Source organism: Hemiscyllium ocellatum, chromosome 18 (assembly GCF_020745735.1).
Source record: "Hemiscyllium ocellatum isolate sHemOce1 chromosome 18, sHemOce1.pat.X.cur, whole genome shotgun sequence".
Classification (NCBI taxonomy): domain Eukaryota; kingdom Metazoa; phylum Chordata; class Chondrichthyes; order Orectolobiformes; family Hemiscylliidae; genus Hemiscyllium; species Hemiscyllium ocellatum.
The window spans coordinates 22,710,248-22,730,132 of NC_083418.1; the positions used below are offsets into that span (position 1 = coordinate 22,710,248).

Consider the following 19,885-nt stretch of genomic DNA (forward strand, 5'->3'; position numbering starts at 1 on the left):
CATTTACGTAGTAAACAAAGAGAAGTGAAAGAAACTGGCCAGTTTCCTTCTTAAGAAACTAAACTAAAAACCAGGATCCTCTTCATTCCCTGCAGCTTTAATACAGGCATTGCCACTCGGTCATTTATTATCTCCCCATAGTCTGTCAGCTTGCCGTATGATTATTACACAGTGCTGGCGCACTATGCAGCCTTATAATACACCCTCAGAGGCCTGAGGAGATGATGCGGAAAATTACTCTGATCTTAACAGCTGTCGCCTCAGCCATTTCCCCTAACCTACTCTGAAAAAAAAGGATTCTTTACATCACGGCAGAGGCTAATTATTAAGGCCAGCTCTCCCGGGTCCAAGTGGCTGCTAGAAATCTTTGCACTTATCCATTTTGTAGGAAAAGAAATCTTGCCTTCCCTTGCCTCCTCTGGTACAGGGAATTCCCACTGAAGCCGCTATCATTTTCTACACTCATCGTATGGACCTGAGACCCAGTCACACACAAGATATGAAACCATCCGAGCAAAGTAGCAAACTGCTCACCTGCATGTCCAATTTGCACAAAGATCGTTATAAATTGAAAGCATAAGCTGAGAAAGTTGGGAGGGGTAGGGAAAGGAGACTCAAGGACACCACCCTGCACGAAAACATTTTCTCAGCGCATGAAGGTGCTAGAGTCTTCATCAGTGACTTTGGGCTAGAGGAATATCAGTTGAGGGGTTTTACTCTGATTTTCTCCCAGACCCTGCCCTAAGTATTGCTGAAAATTAAACAACAAACCACTCAATAAACTCCAACAGTGTAATCACACCTCAAGCTCATCCTTGGAAACCAAATGATAGGTCACTGACATTATTTGGAAGCAATTTGAAGGTTAGCAATCATATTACTGACAGAAAAGCACAGGGATGCCAAATCACACACTGTTGTGCAGTGTGACTGCATGGGGTGAGGACAACATTTGGGATTGGCCTGATATAACTCGAAAGTAAAATTCATGCCACACAAGTGCCCACCAATGAATGTCACTGACGATAGAGCCGAAGCACTTCCCCTTGACATTGTTGTTGTTGAATCAGCAGATCACCATCCTTGTTAGGGAGGGACAAAGTTGACAGAAACGAAACTGGAACAGCTACATAAATTTTGTAGCTACCAGAGAAGGTCAAATGTTGAGTAGTGTATTCTGTGTTCGCAGTCCACACTCTGCAAGGCACAGGTTTGATCAAATACTCTTCCACTTGCCTGGATGAGCACAGCTCAGACAACATTCAAGAAGCTCAACACCATCCAGGTTTGATCACCATTGCTCTAAACTGACTCCGTCCGCCACTAGGACAGAAGTGTGCATCATCTACAAGATGCAATGCAAAATTCTGGGAAGGTACCTTCCAAAATGGCAGCCATCTGGTAGATCAAGGAAAGCAAATTCATACGGGCACTGCCACGTCCAAGTTTCTTTCTAAGTCACCCGTCACTGATGAAAACTAAGTCATCATTATTTATCACTGCAGGGTTAAAATTCTGGAAATCCCTCGTCAACAGCACCTGACTGGTGATTGAGTAAATTTAAGGAGGAGATACGATTTTTATTTAGTAATGGGTTGAAGGGTTCTGGATAGTGGATAGGAAAGTGGTGTTGAGGCCAAGATGAGATCAGCCATCATTGTATCAAATGACAGAGCAGGCTGGAGAGGCTGAATTGTCAACTCTTGTGATCTTACATCTTCACTCCACACACGCACACACCAACAGCAGTTCAAGAAAAGTTCACCATCTCCTTTTCAAGCACAATTAGGATAAGCGATAAATGGCACCCATTTCCTGAGTTCCTTTTTTTTAAAAAAAAGCTGCCTTTACTTTCAATTTCATGTTCTCAGCTTCCACTCTATTCAATGAATTCAGTGCTGCCTACACATCACAAGAGAAGTTCTCCCAATCAGTCAGTGAAATGAATCAAAACAATGTTGTATTTCACAAAAGTCAAATTCCAGTAATGTACGTGGTCCTTTTGGATATGAGAATATTCAATCTCAGTAACTTGGTACTTCCTTTGCAAAGCTGGGGATCTATGATCATTCAAGGGAAGGGGAGGCAAGTGTATGTTCACAGATACACAACATATTTTGCATTGGACAGCATGCTGCATTAACAGGAACATTATACATCCTGAATCCACGCCCAGTATAGTGTTTCAGCTCTCCTCCCCCCACAGTTTCAATATGCTCTTTTAGTTGCATTACATCACCTCCTGGATTTGACAATTACATCACATCACGATTGAAGCGAAGCACAGGTGCAGGTCAATGCCCTTGCCTCCAAAAGCTGGCAATAAATCATTTGGCTGCTAGGTCAGGGTACATTCTGGGGCTGAAAATTAGCATGACTCCTTAATTGGAAACCTCTGCTGCTCCCACATAATACATGGATGACTGAATCGGCCAGGCGGCAGCCTATTAAATTATATCCTGGTGTTCAGTTAACCTGGAGGTGGCAACCTGATAGGTTACAAATTAACGGAGTTTGTTGCTTTATATTTTTGGCTAAATGTCCACTGTTTTCATCAGTGTTCCTCAGTTTGGAGCTTGCTTTATAAAGAGGTAAGCAAATTGTAAATAATCAGCAGTGAGTTGTAAACATCCAAGTGTTTGTTTATTTAATCCCGCATTCGAAGGGTTTGGGACAGATATGGATGAAGAAACAGGAACAATTGCTACAGCTAGACCTGAGCTCAATAATGTAAAGCAAAACTGAACCATTGGTTCACAAGCATTACAACACAACATTAGTTATACAAACAGCCTCAGTCGAACTTTCTCATCAGTAACAGATTTCACACCTATATACATCACCAAATCAGAGTTTTGCAATTATAAGTATGATTAGTTCGTTGCTCACTGGATTTATTTTAAAGTGATCACTCCCTGCTGGGGGAAATGGTTCCAAACATTTTAAGGGCACATTCTTCATGTATTGAGTACGCAGAGTGATTTATGGCACAAATATTCTGTATGTGGAGGGAGGGAGCAACATGACAAGTAATGTCGACAATGCAATGTCCATGTGGGATGGTAATTACAGCAAGAATGCTTCAAAAAGTATTTAATTAACTGTGAAATGCACTATGACATCCTGACCGTTATGAAAAGTGCTATATGAACACAAGTCTTCCTTTTTAAGAACACAAAACCTGGGGAGTTTCCATGTTCGCCAACCCCCTTAATTTAGAAGTGCTGAGGCCAATAGTAGCACCATCTCCGCTATCTTCAGATGAGCTAACATGTGAAACAGAAGTTCACATGGAATAATATGAACACACAAATATTATCTGACCCTTATGTTTATATCCATTAAAAAGTAATGCCAGATATTTCAGTTATATCAACTTTATAAATGGAGGATGGACCTAAATTCAGGTGCAAACTAAACATAGCAAACAAAATAAAATTTGCAACTTGCACAATGATTTATAAATCAAGTATTGTCCTGACAAACTATGAATACTTTCCTTAAATACATGGGGGCGGCTTTTTTATACTTCAGTTCCTTTTTAACACACAAAGGAAAAAAATTACAAGAATGTATTTAACTAACAAGATCAGCTGGATGGAAAGCTTTAATCCTGTTTATAAATGATCCTGGCAAATGGAATACTGCAAACTTAAGCTCAGTTCTTGACAAACAAGTTGTCTTTCCTGTCTCTGTGTCTAGTGAGTGTAAATCAAAATCAAAGTATCGCTAAGTGCACAGCAGCCTACCCTCAATAACTGCACTCTGTTTCAATTGGCCTCCAAGGAATAGAACCCAATACTAGGTTGGCAAAAAATAACTTCTTAACATTTAAAATAGTTGGCAGAAGAATAAGGGGCAATGATGAGTTTTTTTTTCTGCAGCATGTCGTCAGGAGTTGCAGTGCACTGCCTGAAAGGGCAATGAAAGCAGTTTTAAGAGTAACTTCCAAAACGAAAAATTGCATTTATATGGGCAAAGGAAGCACTTGCAAGGCTATGAGGAAGCAGCAATGGAATCATACTAAGTAAATACATTTTCAAAGACGTAGTACTCATATGATGGGCCAAATGCGCCCCTTCTGTGTTTTACTATGCCATCATATATTTTTTATACCGTCCAAATTAAAAAAAGGTAATTCAGGCACCCATTTACCCTGTGGAGTGCTGTGGGCTCTGTGGAGAACAATGTCTTCCCCGTTGTGACTATGGACCTCTCACATTTTTAAATTGAATGTTGATCTCATTCTTTGTGCACTTTCTGTGCAACAATAACATTGTGTTCCTCACTCTGTTCCAGTTCCCTAATGCACTTTGTCTGGTATGATCTGCATGCAAAACGAAACTTTTCACTGTACACGTGACAATAATAAATCAAATCGAAAATCAAAAACGACTGGCTATTTAAAACTCACGACTGACCAAAGGAGGGAGCAGCGTCACAAGGCATAACAATGATTTGATAGAGATGCTACCCAAATCAAGTATCCTATTATGATAAAGAATATGCAGCTTGCCTCACAAGCCTGCCTGCTGCTTTTTTTGTTGAGAGAAGAGGTTAGAGCTCAACAATAGTACTTGGTTACAGCTGGTTCTAAGCCTGCTGTGAGCTAGCTAGATGACATCATGCTGCAGTAGGCCCCATCTCTGTCTATCACTCTCAGGAGAACAGTGTGCTACTTCTATAGCCCTCTCAGTCGACAGCTCAACCACTTGTTATGCTCCATCAAACAAAAGCTTACCAGCCGTACATCTTCCAGCAACGACAATATCCACCACCACCCCCAACTCCCCCATCCAAAAAAAAACACTTGTCCAATTTTCTGACATCAGTCCAGGAGATGTGTTGCCATGGAACTGTTCCAATAAATCATTTCATCTGGAGCGCTTTTTTTTTGGCTCGATGAGATAGCCAGCTTTTGGGATGCTAATATCATTCCTGAGGCATGACATCAGTGGCTCTGTGGCTTACGAGAACATGTCCCAGGAAGGCAGATGCAAGAGGCATCCGTCTGTGTTCACCCATGGTGGGATATTTAAGTTTCGAGCTTAACATTTAAAACGAAAAGCTACCTCCTCTCCCTTTTGTTCCCAGCAGCAGTAAGGTACAAAGAGGGGATGTGTGATCATCATTGCTTCAACATGCTATTAGTCAACAGAGTGTCCTCTGCAGGGTGTACACTGTCATTACATAATTCACAAAGCATTCTCTCTCAGCTGTCACACTGTACTTTATGGATAAGATCACGTTAACTCTGGATTCCTTGTTTAAGCGTTTCCATTAACCCTTCACTCGCTGTGACCATCCCAAGTCTGCTTAAGGAAGGATGCAGGAACAAGGGGCAGGGGCTAGAGCTCATACTAATACTGGCTCCCAGGTCATTCACGGTCTTGACCTCAGGACCCCTGCCTCTTATCTGTCAATGCCACTGCCACCCCCCTCCCCCCACCCCATCTCCTGACACCACAGCAGCAGAGGCCCTGTTCAAGCTGACATACGGTATATCAAAAAACAGATACATTACAGTCGGTGCAACTCGCTTCTGCTAGCAACTTCAGACATAAAAGTTCGCCTTTTGTTTTTAAGAAAAGAATTAAACGTTTCAATACCCACCTCGGATTTCCCTTCCTTCTTTGATCCGTCTGACTCTGATCTTCAGTTTCATTTCCGTTTCATACATGCCTAAAGCAGCGACCGGGTTTTTAAATAAACAGCAAGAGTCCGGAGCGGGGCGAAAGCCGGATCTTCGGATGGATGTGTGTGTCTCTCTCCTATGTCTGTATGTGTCTCCTCTGCTGTATCTATGTCTCTTTCCTCTGCCTCATACGCGTGTGTGTATCTATGTGTATCTGTTGAATATGTCTCTCTCCTGCGTGTGTCTCATCTGTTCTATCTATCTCTCTCCAGTGTGTGTCTCCTGTGTTGTATCTGTGTGTGTGTGTGTGTCTCGCTCTCTCCTCCGGTGTATGTGTGTGCGTGCAGACTCCAAGCCGTACTGCAGCAGGGCTACAGCACAATACTCTCTCCAGAGAGACAGAGACAGAGCCTTCCCAACTCATGGGAGAGGCGGTGTGGAGCTCCGCATTCCTGACTCACCGCGTAAATATGCGGGCCACCTTTCAGCCTCAGTAGGACGGCCTATGTGTTTTCGAAATGTATCTTTTCCCGCTTGCGGGAGGGAGGGGGGTGGGACACTGTCGGAAGGAAAAGGTGCAGTTTCTGAGAGACTCCGGTTAAGATTTCCTGTTGGATTATTCAGAGCAATTCCACGCCCCCTTCCTCTCCCCCCCCCCCCCCTTCAACTTCTCAACATATTGGGCTCTTCTTTCTGCGATTCTTTTTCCCCGTTGCTAAATTACGTTGGGGGGGGGGGGGGGGGGGGGGGGTGAGGAGTATTCCTTCTTTACTGAGGGGCTGCTGTGCAAAAGGAGGCTCTTCCGCGCAGAAACGGGGAGGGATTTGTAGCATTGAATGGCATCCGGCAGGCGAGCGGTGCACTTTGCACACATGTCGCTCCAATGTGCATTGTGTTCCCGGCCATGAATGGGACTCAGAGCTGGACACTTCCACCCTTCAAGTGGTGCCCCCTCCCAGCGCAAAGCAGGAGAGCAATTTCACTTCGATGACCTTTTCACCCTTTTGCTGCTTGTTATCTTGTCAGATAACAGGATTGTGGTTTAAGTCTGGACTGTGCTGCCATGCTGGGGTCAGCTTTGGTCGTTCGGGTCAGTTTTCGATCTGTTCAGGGCAGTATTGCTCACCCAGCGTTTAACTTTTCAGATAGCTCGAATTCAAATCAGCAAAGTATTTCCTACAAGTTCTCCCCCTCCCCCCCCCCCCCCCGAATGAAATAGGTGTTTATGTTGCCGTAAATATCAGAATGGAGGGGGGAAGGAAGGCATTAATCGCCTTTATGCAAGAACCCATCTCAGGATACCTCAAAGCATCTTACAATCAATGAAGTACTTCTAATGTGCATGCACTGTGGCAACACAGGAAAGGATAAATGAGGCAACAATGGCTTTTAGTATCCCCGACCATTCCACTAATTACCAAACTTCCCCACTGTTTATATCCCTTATTCCAGTAGCATGAAATCCGCCACACCCCCCTTCCCAGAGCCGTCGGTCCAGCGCAGAACCCCGAAGCTGTAGTTTAACAGGAGACTCAAGACAAATGTTCATTTCTGTCAATGTATCTGACCAGCTACACGGTTGGTGTGACTGCCTGTCCTGTTACATCTCCCGCTATGTCAGAAATGCCTTTAAGAGGCATGATATCACCAACATGTGACCTGAGGGTATAAAGGTCTCAGAATCCAGCTTAACTGGGGCCACTTGAAGCATGGCATGTTGAGTGTGTGTTTCTGTTTGTAACTGAATAGCATAATATTAGTCCAGAGACTGACTGTAATATGTGTATATTAGGAGCTGTAATAAACAGCTGTTTAAGTCTTTCTGTGTTGTTACCCACATCTTAAGCAATGGAAATGAACGCAAGCATTGCTGCTTCAGGAACAAATACCCTACTGGGGGCAAATCCCAGATCCTGGTGCAGATCAACCTTCAGGCCTGGAATCCAGAGGTAGCCAAGAGATAGTTGTGCTAACCTCTTGGCCAGTAGTAAAGATGCTTGCTTCCAGATCTTGACATGCAGCTTAGCCTGGAGCCCTGAACAGAAATGAGACCCAAATGGGGAATGTGACTATTCTGTAAAAGATATTGATAAACCCATTTTTTAAAAAAAACCTAGTTAGCAAGTGGACTGGCAGCTGCCATTGCTACATTCTTTCCCCTATGCTGATCCAAGAGGTACCCATTGTGATACAAGCTCTACTCCGATTTATTCAGGATGAGGTAGCCCCACCTTTCCCAGATCGCCAGCGACAAATGTGCCCACAGTGGTCCTCAAAATTCGTGACACAATTATTTCTGTTGCGCTGCCATGAAATGGTGATAACGCTATTCCCGAATGGTCAGACAGCTCACACCCAGACACCCCCAACTTTATTTAATGTATTGTTTGTGTTAACAGGGAGAGAAATACACTGCCTGAAGGAGTAGGGAAGCCAATTCAATTGTAACTTTCAGAAAGAATTGGATATGGAGTTGAAAAAGAATAAAATGTAAGGCTTTGGGTCAAATAGTGGAGAATGGAACTAGCTGGAGAGCTTTTTTAAAAGAGCAAACACAGTCTCTCTGGACTAAGTAGTCTCTTTCGGTGTTATAAGATTTGTGGTTGTTGGATGGTGCACACTCTGATTTGACACTTTGTGTCAGTCAGTCAGAAATCTATTTTTTTAAGACTGCATTTGTATTAATTATGTTGCATGACCTAACTGTGATCCATCATATGAATGGAGCCAGTTATAAGAGCAGCAAAAGTAAGAGCAGCCAATGTTTTTGATCACTGGTATTGATCACTAATCTTGAGCACTTCATGAACAGAAGGGAAACAGAAGGGAAACAGACACTGAATTAGTGTGGCATTGCGGAAGATTCAGCGTTTGTTTTCTGTACAGAGGTATGGGCATTAGATTCGGATCATTGTGGTAACATTTAATAATAAGTAAAACTGTCAAAATGTTTGCTCAGCACGTAGCAAACAGTAAATTTAACTCAGGCATGAATCTGAGCCTTAGAGCTCCGAATGATTGAAGGTTCACTCCCTGATTTCTCCTGTCGGCGCAATATGATGGTGGTATGAATGTTATAATTAGCATTCTTCTAAGAGGAGACAGGAATCAGTTAGGATCCCTTCCCCTGAATATAATGCATTAATTCCAACAGGAAAGAGGTGTACAGATGCACAGTGAGACATGGACAGGTCAGGCTTCAGCATGTGGTATCCTTGAGACCCTGAGGGGAAAAAGGAAGAGGGTGGATTCTGTCACCTAGTTCCCTGAGCAGACTGTCCAAGTCATTTGGCAGAATCCCTCATTGCCAGAACTTTCACCAAGATATCGCTTGGCTGCTAGAAGGGCACTATCTGGAAAATCCTTCATGTATGCCCAGTCTGTCTGCTTCACCGCACTCTGCCCTCGAAGCAGCTGTGGGAGCGGTAGTGATTGTCACATCACTCCTGTTGGAATGTGCCTTTGCAAAGGAAGTCTGGACAGAGATGCCGTGGATTTAGTCGAGGTTCATCCCGAGCAGCTCCGTGTTCTATGGTCTGTTTCCCAGGATGCACACTGAGTCAAACATCAACTGCGCCTGGAGGACCATCAATGCAGTGAAAGACTCTCTTTGATCTGCCCAAAACATGTTGGTCTTCCAGAGCAAGGAGTGGACCTCGACTGTGTGTTGCTGTTACATTCTAAGATCCAGGACTATGTGCTGATGGACACACTAAAGCATGGGGCAGCTTCTACCAAGGTGCAGTGGGGAAAGACCACTATCTGAAGGTAAATGGGAGTCTGTTCAGGTATCGCACCTCCCCAGTGCCTCAAATACATGTAAATATTAGTATTGTATGTATAAGAGATGTCTTTGGTTGTTTTGGAAGCATTAGCTTTGAAAGCTAGTGCTTCCAAATATAACTGTTGGACTATAACCTGGTGTTGTGTGATTTTTAATTTTGTCCACCCCAGTCCAACACTGGCACCTCCAAGTTTTGTTTTACTGGATCGAGTCAAAGTTCAACACTTTGTTTGTTTACCTTATATGCAACTGTACTGAACTCAGTGTGGACCTGCTGAGCAGAAGGAATTCTATGATACTATGAACTGCATTTGTGACTACATATTATATATACACACAAAGAGAGCCTTTTATGAATAAAGTATATTTTTGAAAGGTAAAGGAGACATAGTCAGATCAGGCACAACTGTGACGTCTCAATAGTCAAATTGTCTGCCATTCCTCACTGCCAAGAGCTCATCTGTGAATGATGAGCCTTACAGAACAAGATCAGAACCGGGTGCTTTGTTGAGATCACTCCATCGGTGAGGAGTTAATGACTTTGGTGCAGGGAAGCGAGGGAGTCAGGCAAAAAAAAAGCAACTAAAAATAGACCAAGGAGAATGCAGTGTTTATTTAAAGCTCTCTTGTTTCATTGACCACCTGAAGCGGTAGTTCAGGGTAGGAAGTGACAATGTCCAGGTGCTTATTTTTAATATAAGCTTGGCACTCTTCAAAAAAGACAAACTATTTGCAAAATAGCAACCTTCCCCGATACCCTCGCCCCTCCTCCCACTTCCACAGAAACCCCAGGGGTGCCATTTACAATGTGACCACTACTAAACACATTTCCTTTCCAGACTAACTCACACATTTTATCGGCATTTCGTCACCTGCACTTGAAACACATTTTGCCCTCAGAAGGAAATGTGTTCTTTTTCTGCTTTTCATGTTTTCGCAACCACCAGACATCATCATCATCATTGCCATCATCATGATTGTTTACCTCCCCTTCTCCCAGAGAGCAAGATCGAGAAGTCAGCTCCAGCCAGCATTCCAGCATAGTTTTCCTCCACTTCCTTATAAATTTGTTCCTTGTCAAGATTTTTTTTTAAACCCTTTCCAGGCCTGCAGCAGTGTAAGTGTTCTGGGAATACAGCCAGTTCCCTGTCCCAACCACCAGCACTAGTCTGGGTGGGAACATTTCATTGACGACATTTCGGGATTTTTTTTCTTTCCTTGCATTTTTGTGAGAGCGCTGGCTGGCCAAATTTAGAATCATGTCGAAAGGGAAAAAACTCAGTCATCGTCTTGGAAATGTGTACTTATAATGCGGTGACCTCATGGGTTATGCAAGAACCCAGCTAATGGCCAGGAGATAAAAATGCTAAAATGGGTCACAGCAGCTGAAGGCTGTTTAAGGTTAGCCCAGCAAAAGTTGTTAAAATGAAGCTTATCTGGCAGCATTTAATCGCAGCTTAATTAGATCGTTTAATAGGTTTCCGTTTAATCTTTTTTCGCTTTTTTAACTTTGAGAACTATAATGTACACACTCCCACTGCTTCCCCGCTCTCTCCGCAGTCTGCTTTAACTTGATCCAGCCTCCTGCACTGGTCCCTGGGATGGTGGAGCACTAAGGTTGACCTCTGTGTTACCAGGCAACAAACAACAAAGCAAGTGTCCCTTCAGGATGTGGCTAACCTAAAGGACTTGCATTTTTATGGCACCTTTTGCAGTGTAGTCATTGTTGCAGTGTAGGAAATGGGGCAGTCACTTTGCACACAGCCTCACTCCGAAAGTTGCACTTTCTAATAAACCTGTTGGACTGTAACCTGGTGTCCTGTGATTTTTTATCAAATAACCTGACCAAACTTCTTTTCTCAGGGTACTGATACTACAGGCTGGGACATGGAGGACAACCTCCCTGCTCCTCTTCACACAATACTGTGGGTTTTCTCTAACATCCTCCTGAAGAGCAGCTGGAGTCTCAAACTAATCTCATCCAATAGATGTCACCTCGGACTGTGTGGCATCTCCTCAGCACTGCAATGGATCCACAAGCTGGACATACACCCAAGCCATTCTCAGGGATAACTGATGAGTAAAAAGCAACATGATCCAAACAAACTAAACAAAGCTTGATTAAAGCAGAAAATGTCCCATCAACAGCAACGAATGTGGTGATCAGTCTCTACAAGATTGGTCGCGAATCCTCCTACACTACAAAGGAATAACTTCTCAGCTTCTTTGATTTTCCAGGCTTTATGCCAAACGGCAATGCAGTGATCACTTTGAGGGGCTGAGCAGCCTGCTCACACATTTCCTCTTCCTTAAAGCAGAAGTTTAGGGATATTGGGAATGATCACAGCCTCTGTCAACATTGAGCAGCCAGGGAAATACACAGAGACTAGAAATCTGAAAAGTCTCACCTCTCCAGGAAATAATGAATCAGTGTGACCCGGCCTCAATGTGTCAGTATGAGCTGGGATCAATATGAGCAGGGCTCAGTGTGAGCTGGGCTCAGTGCGAGTTGGGATCAGTGAGAGCTGGGCTCAGTGTGAGCTGGGATAAGTGTGAGCTGGGATCAGTGCGAGCTGGGATCAATGCGAGCTGGAATGAGTATGAGCTGGGCTCAGTGTGAGTGGGATGGGTGTGAGCTGGGCTCAGTGTGAGCTGGGCTCAGTGCGAATGGGATGAGTGTGAGCTGGGCTCAGTATGGCAGTGTGAGCTGGGTTTAGTGTGAACTGGGATGAGTGTGAGCTGGGCTCAGTGTGAGCTGGGATGAGTGCGAGCTGGGCTCAGTGCGAGCTGGGATGAGTGCGAGCTGGGCTCAGTATGGCAGTGTGAGCTGGGCTCAGTGCGAGTGGAATGAGTGTGAGCTGGGATGAGTGTGAGCTGGGCTCAGTGTGGCGGTGTGAGCTGGGCTCAGTGTGAACTCGATGAACGTGCCAGAGACTGATTCAGAAAGCCCAAATCAAGTCTGAGCATACAAAGTGGTCAACCACCCTGAAATCAAAACATTTCTCTATATCTGTACTTCACACCTCTGTTTAATATATAAAGTACAGTAGTTCCAATTATGTGCCACTCAGGAACACTGTAGGATCTCACAATCCTACATTACAGCAGCAACTATGCATCACTAAGTACTTCATCCTAGCCGTTTAGGTGTGTACTGAGGTATCAATAGGCACTATATAAATACAACTTTGTCATTTTTAAATTTGGTGAATTGATAGCACCCAGTCAGACTTCCTTCTGACCATTATAAACCTGTAAGAATAAGCTTCATCTTTCTCCAATCTTCTATTGTTTCTAGCTGGAATTACACTGTTTCTTGTCCATGCCATCGAGTTGTTGACTCAGTCCTCTAGTGAATGCTTTTCAGCATTGTCAGCATGAGTACCCACCATGATTCAGTCAGGTTTGAGCTGACTAGGCCTCACTTCCTGAATGCAGTGATCGACGGCAATGGGATGACTTGAAGATCAGAAATTCAGTCTCTCTGCTTCAACATTTCAACAGCAAGACTAAAACTTAGCGGATGGCAAGAAGTTGATGCCAAGACTGATATCGTAATGGAGACTCTGGGAGGATGTCACTGGCTTTGTGCCCTCAAGCTCCATACATCATAAGAAATGATTCATTGCTTTCTCACTAATGATTCATTGTGTGCTCTTCCTGTCAATGAATTGTATGAGTAACGTCACCTTGGATTTAACTACAACCACAGCGATGTTTCTGGGGAAATGTTTAGTAAAAAGAATAACAGGGGGATTGTTTTTAACATGGTAACTGACTGATTGCCAAGCGATTGTGCTTCACACTTTTTCTGCACGGCAAATTCTTTGAAGACTTTAATTAGCAATAAAAATGAGATCACATGCATGAGTCGTAGTGGGAGAGAGAGGGAGAGAAATCCATAAAGTAGACTGGGATAAACTTTGGGTCAGGTGTCCCATTCTCACTGTTGGCTCAGAAAAGCATGGGTTTGAGGTTGACAATGGAGACAATGAATGGGTAGTCCAGGAAGACAGTACAATATTTAGGGAGTGCTACTCTGAAGGTGTTCAAATATTACGTGTTATAGAACAGTACAGCACAGGAACGGATCCTTCGGCCCACAATGTTTTGCTAATCCTGATGCCAAATTAAACTAATCCCTTCTGCCTGTCCTTGGTCCATATCCTCCCCCCGCCTTCCTTGCATATTCGTGTGCTTATCTAAAAGTCCCTTAAATAACCCTATCATACCTGCCTCCATCACCACCCCAGCAGCACCTTCCAGACACCTGCCTCTCCCTGTTTAAAATCTTACCCCTCACATCTCCTCTGGAATGTCCCCCTGCTGCTAATATCAGACATTTCAACTCTAGGGAAAAAAAGGTTTTCCTGTCAACCCTGTCTACGCATCTCATAATTTTGTGGACTTCTACCAAGTTTTCCCTCAGCCTCTGCTGCTCCACCATCAGGTTGTCTTCTGAGGAAGAGGGTCACTTGATCCAAAATATCTGATTTCTCTCCACAGATGCTGCCAGACCTGCTGAGCTTTTCCAGCAATTTCTGTTTTAGCATCCTGGTGAACCTCTTCTACATCCTCTCCAAAGCCTCCATGTCCTTCCTGTAATGTGGCAACCAGAACAAAATATAATACTCTAACCAAAGTCTAATAAAGCTGCAACATGACATCTTGACTTTTGCACTCAATGCTCTGACCAATAAAGGCAAGCATGCCATCCGCCTTCTTTTCCGTTCTGCCCACTTGTGTGGCCCTACCTACTTTTGCTGTAAGCTGATTTCCGTTTCCTCAAGATTCACGCCTCTGTTCCCTGAAGCCAGCCACACGGCTACGCACAATCCCATAAAGTTGTCTTCATACTGAACCTAAATGTTGTATTAGTGATCTTGGGATCCTATCTTGCCACTTCATTCAGGAAGCATACCCATGGTGCTACTCAGCCTTGGTAGTCAGCCAAATAGCTTTGTTTCTCATCTTGAATATTTCAAAGAAACATACAGGCAGTTCTTCCAGAATGTGATGGTTGTGTTCCTGGGCGACCTTGTGCTATACAAAAATTGCACAATACGAACAACACTTGAAGTGTTGGCAATCTAATTGTGTAATAGCCAACACACACTTTAAAAGATCATGCTTTAGAAACAGCATTGCCTATTCACCCAATCGCATTACAACCAATTGGTGTTAACATAAGACACGTTATAGTAGAACTACGTGTACTGTTTCTTAAAAATCAGAGTATAGAACCCCAAACTCCCCCACCCTCATCATTTTTCTCCCTCTCCCAAGTTGCTTGTAGTGTTTTCCAGGAGATTAATCTTTTGATGCCTGTAGAGTGCAGCGAAATCCTGGAGTGGTAGCAAGCTGGGCTGGTTTTGAAATGAGTAGGGTAAGATTTGTCTTATTGCTATGAAACAAGTTGAAATCACGCTGCTGGAATAGGCAGAGCCATAGCTCGTAAAAAGAGTCATCCTGGAAGAAAGTCAACGGCCACTGATGATCCCATTTGGACGCCAAACTGAATGAATACAAAGGTCAATGGGGCACAGCGATAGTTCTTTAAAGTAAAATCACCATATGCTACAACATCCTACTTTACTTGTTGGTAAAGGGGTATGGCCAACTCTTGAGATAGCAGTATAACTTGCAGTCCAGTTCAGCTCAGATAGCATATTCTATTGACACAGCACACAAGCTTGACACTTCCAGTGCAATAACTGAGGGAATGCTGCAATGCCATCGTTGCAATGTGAAACTGAGTTCACACATTGTAAGGAAGCGGATATAGAAGAACTGGATTTGATGAAGCTGATGGAGGTTTAACTCACCCATTCGAGAGCTAGCTGGGGGCCACATTTCCTCTTTTAGGAATGAATTAAATGCCTCTCGGCACTTAACAAAACAGCAGCAGATCATTGCTGAGATCAAAGGTGTTCCACCTAGCAAGAGTTCCCAACCAAGCTCTTTGCACTGCATCAGCTCCAGGCAGGCAATATGCATCCAGACCAGGCTTACTGTACTCAAGCCACAGGTGAGCGATAGGACTGGAAGGGTAGGGGTCACGAAATAGGGTTTCAGGGGAATTATCGGCTGCAAGGACAAGAGATGACTCTTAGCAACCCCATCCCCTCTCCCTTCCCTACAATTAGTCACTGAGTACTTCTGAGTGAGGCCCCTCCATTGACCCTATCACATGGGTTTGCTTCTCTTGTTCCCCACTCAGTGAGCTTCCCCACCATCCATTGCTGAGTTAATACCAATGGTGACTGAATGAGGCTCTTCAGTGCGGATCAAATGCCCCACTTAGGGGCCTCATTGTCCATGGGACAGAAAGGCTGTCCGGAGGCCGTCCCACCATAACGTTGATTTGGGGTGGAAGTGGGACAGCAATGGGGCTTCCACCTGCTACCTCCACCCAATCAACAACCAAACTAGCCACTTTGAATTAGAATTACATTTATTGTCATATGTACTCGAGTTGAAAAAGAACAGGAGTACAGCTTAAAGTGTGCAGTGTCGCCAATACAGGGCATCATCTTAAGGAAAAAGTACCTTGTTACAAATCTTAGGAACAACAAAATAGAGGAAATAAAGAAAAAATACACTGCATTCTAGGTATACATAGTATAAGTTAGGAAAATAAGAAACAAAGCCAAAAAGATAGACATTACATTCTTTCTATAAGGGTTCCTTGTGCTCTAATTGGGAGTCACTTGCCAAAACCGCCTTGGGGATCAAATTCTGTCCAGTCCAACTATCCAGAGATAAGATAGGTAAACTTCCAGTGGTCTGATCATCATTCATCCCTAATTTAGCACCAAAAATAGCTGAAGTAAACACCATCCCATTAGCTCTGTGAGGCCTTGCCTTCTATACAATTTAGTCTCAAGATAAGGGAATGCTGGAAGGAGAGGCATACAGAAGTCATTTCTAATTATCCCACTCAGCTCAGCGCAGGTATGAGTTCAAGTATGATGCTGTGTGCCTGGAACTACACATAAGGTCACAACACAGAAAGAAAGTGGATTTCCTTCTCGAAAAAGTAACAGTGGACCAGTTTTTTTAAAAAACTCATTCGAGGGATGAGGGCGGCACGGGTTAGGCCAGCATTTATTGCCCATCCCTAATTGCCTTGAGGGCAGTTAAGAATCAACCAGATTGCTGTGGGTCTCAAGTCACATATAGGCTAGATCGGGTAAGAACAGCAGTTTCCTCCCCTAAATGGCATTAGTGAACCATATGGTGTTTTTCTGACAATAGATTCATGGTCGTCACTAGACCCTTAATTCCAGATTTTTTCTATTGACTTCAAATTCCATCATCTGCCACATCAGGATTTGAACCTAGGTTCACAGATCAACAGCCTAGTGACAATATCACGAGGCCATTGCCTCCCTCCATACTATCTAACAGTCTGACTGCCTCACAGCCTCATGGTCATTTTTACTTGTTTTTTTTCAATAGTTCCAGATGTTTTGAACTGGGTTTCAATACTTAAGCAGCTCTGGAATATCGGTGTAGTCTCCATTTGTTTGGCCCTAATCTCTACAAAGCAACAATAATGGCATTTCAAAGAATATTTACTGGTATGTAAGGGCATGCTGAGGGTACAAGAACTTTCTAAATCAAAGCAAGCTTTTATTTTTTAATGCAGCATGTTTAAATTGACTTGACGGATGCTAACATACTAGCCTGCCCAAAAGAACACTTGTAAAGGAATAAAACAAGTAAACAAAACAAATAACTGGCGCAAGCTTGATCTATCACCGCATGCAAGCCCATGGTATGTTTAATAATGACAGTGGCTCCAGACAGATTGGTCTGCGTATTGAAAGAAAATTGGGTCAACAAGTTACAATGACAGCAATTGCTGCACAAAGTCTACATTTTCTGATGTTATTTTTCCACTGTACAATCTTATAGCTGATCAAAGGTTCTGCTGGGGGCAGGATGGTCAAACAGCTTTCTGGCAATTCTGTTTCTCTTTCCTTACATGTCTGTAAGGATGTCGGTATAAGTGTGCTGCACTATTTTTTAATTCATTTGTGGGACATTTACTTCACTACCTGGCCAAAAGTTGTTGCCCTTCAGAAAGTGGTGGTAAGCTGCCATTTGAATCACTACAATCCCATGTGCTGTACGTAGATCCACAATGCTCTTAAGAGAGGGAATTCCAGGATTTTGATCTAATGACAGTGAAGGAACAGCGACATATTTCCACTGTGTGGCTTGGAGTGGAGCTTACAGATGGTGGTATTCCCATGTATCTGCTGCCCTTGTCCTTCTAGATGGAAGTGGCCATGGGTTTGGAAGATGTTCTTTAAGGACCTTTGGTGAATTTCTGCAGTGCATCTTGTAGGTGGTAAACGCTGGGTAACACCAATCTAAATGACATTTCAACATCTTGTTTAGCATCTTGCCAACCACTTATTGGCATGGCCACCAGCACTATAGATAACAGCCTGTGTGTTGATCCACACAAGAGACAAGAGATAAGAATCTGACAATTTGCACCCTGGTTTAAAAGGGACTATTAATTTTTTAAAGTCAAAATGAAAGCATACAGGTCATTTTGTTGTCTCCTAAAATCAAGAAGCCAATGCATTCTATACAGAATGGTGAAACAGTTAATACTTCACAATGTTCCCACACACCAAAAAGTAAATGAATATTTTCCTTTAATTGAAAGAAACATAACATTGACAAGAAGACAGCAGCAAGGGATGAGATCCTATTTCTTGGGACAGGGCAAGTCAGTGCCGAACAAAGCTTGTGTACTTCACAGAGAGGAAATGAGTGTCACACAGCATTCTGAAAATGGAGAGGAGTAATCAGAGGCCACTGACTTCCTGCAGTTTACTGTCCTTGTAATGGAAGCAGCAGCCTACACTGCTGACTGTTCCTGGCACCCTTCACAGGTTTCTCGTCTGCTAATCCAGTCTGAGTGTTAGCTGCTTCCTGTTGTGCACTTCTGTAGAAGTTCAGGCAGCACTAACAATCTCCCCATTCCCATTTCACAGATGTCAGTGCGAGCCGCCATGGCTAGGCAGTCCCATAAAAACTCAAGAGGATATCAGATTGTAAAACAATTCACCTCTTCTGCATGCAACTAACAACTGGATTTCAAGGAAGACTTCTCAGAAGTGAATTATCTCACACACCAAAAATAACTCCAATAGGAAAGAGGAGAGATAACACCCAGAAAAACAGAATTCAGCAAACTTATTTCTCACTGCGCTTACTAGAATATAGTTGATATGTGACAAACACAGCTAAAGAAGCAATTCTTAACCCATGCCTTTATAGGTGAGTAGGGTGTAGTTACAGCTCTTGTGGATAAAGGGATGTGGAGGAGGCCGGGAATAGGGTATTGAGTTCGATGGTCAGCCATGATCTTATTGAATGGGGGAACAAGCTTGAGGGGACAAATGGCCTACTCCTGCTCCTATATTCCATATTTCATTCAAGAAAATTGGAAACTTGGCTCTTCAGGGAATGGAGATAAGGCAGCAGCAGGGCAGGGGGATATATCAGGGTCCAGTAACTTGGGTCCAGGGCTGAATTGAGCCAGAGATTCTCAGGATGGGGGTAAGAGGCCCAAATCAGCACAGGGAATTGTAACTTATGTTCCTGCTGCCCAGCCATACAGTAAGCCCAGCATTCACTCTATAGCATAGGGCTCTTGTAGCATGGCGGTAATATCCCTACCTCTGTGCCAAGAGGTCCTACCTGCTCCAGTGTCATAATACATCTAAACAATAAATGAAAAGGATCTTTTTTTATTTCAAAAATATACATCATTCATGGATAAAAAACATACAAAGTCACTAAAGCAGTTCGGTTCTGTACTGAAGAAAACAAACAAAGAGTGGATCTTGATTCCATGTAACAAACAAGCCAAAGGCATCTCTTACTTGTGTAAGATTATACTTTACATGTAATTGGGGCACCAGGAGGATCCAATAACTGAATAGAGCAGTGGTCTTTCCTCAGACACTCTGTAACGAGAGCCACTAGATTGTGATCAACAGCAAGAAGTTTCTCCTTCCGATTAAGGGCTACACATTAGAATTGTCATGACCTTCAGCTTGATTCTCAGTTGTTTGCATGAAGCACATTTGGTATGAGCTTGTTTTTGAAAATAGCTCACCTGGATGGCAAGCCAGAGGACCTGCTTTATTTTCAAACCCAGCGTAAGGGCTGGAGGAGTGAGGAACCTACCTAACTTCAAATACCGCTCCTTGGGGAGCTTGCTGATGGGCTGGAGAGGGCCAAAAGCAGCTTTCAAATCGAAAACCCAAACAGCCTACTGGACCTCGATTGGATACATAGCAGGAGTGATCAAGTCATGCTGATGCTGAAGGATGCTTTGTTGGCAGGAAAAGTTATTCAGTCAGATTGGCTGCACTGTTTGGCCACCTCACTGTGGTGTTGTGCTACTGAATCTATGACCTTCTGATTCCTCTATT

General features: G+C 43.5%; 1 protein-coding gene across 2 annotated transcripts in view; it reads right to left on the reverse strand.

Annotated features, from left to right (window-relative positions):
- Positions 1 to 19,885, reverse strand: part of LOC132824365 (dual specificity protein phosphatase 8-like) — a 229,298-nt gene that overhangs the window by 18,784 nt on the left and 190,629 nt on the right. Inside the window, exon 1 of one of the 2 annotated variants that reach the window (XM_060838757.1) lies at positions 5,614 to 6,086. The exons of the other annotated variant lie outside the window; for it this stretch is intronic. Coding sequence (XP_060694740.1) covers positions 5,614 to 5,680 — 67 coding nt within the window. The 5' untranslated portion in view covers positions 5,681 to 6,086. Of the gene's footprint in view, positions 1 to 5,613; positions 6,087 to 19,885 lie in introns of those variants that run through there. 2 annotated transcript variants of the gene reach the window in all.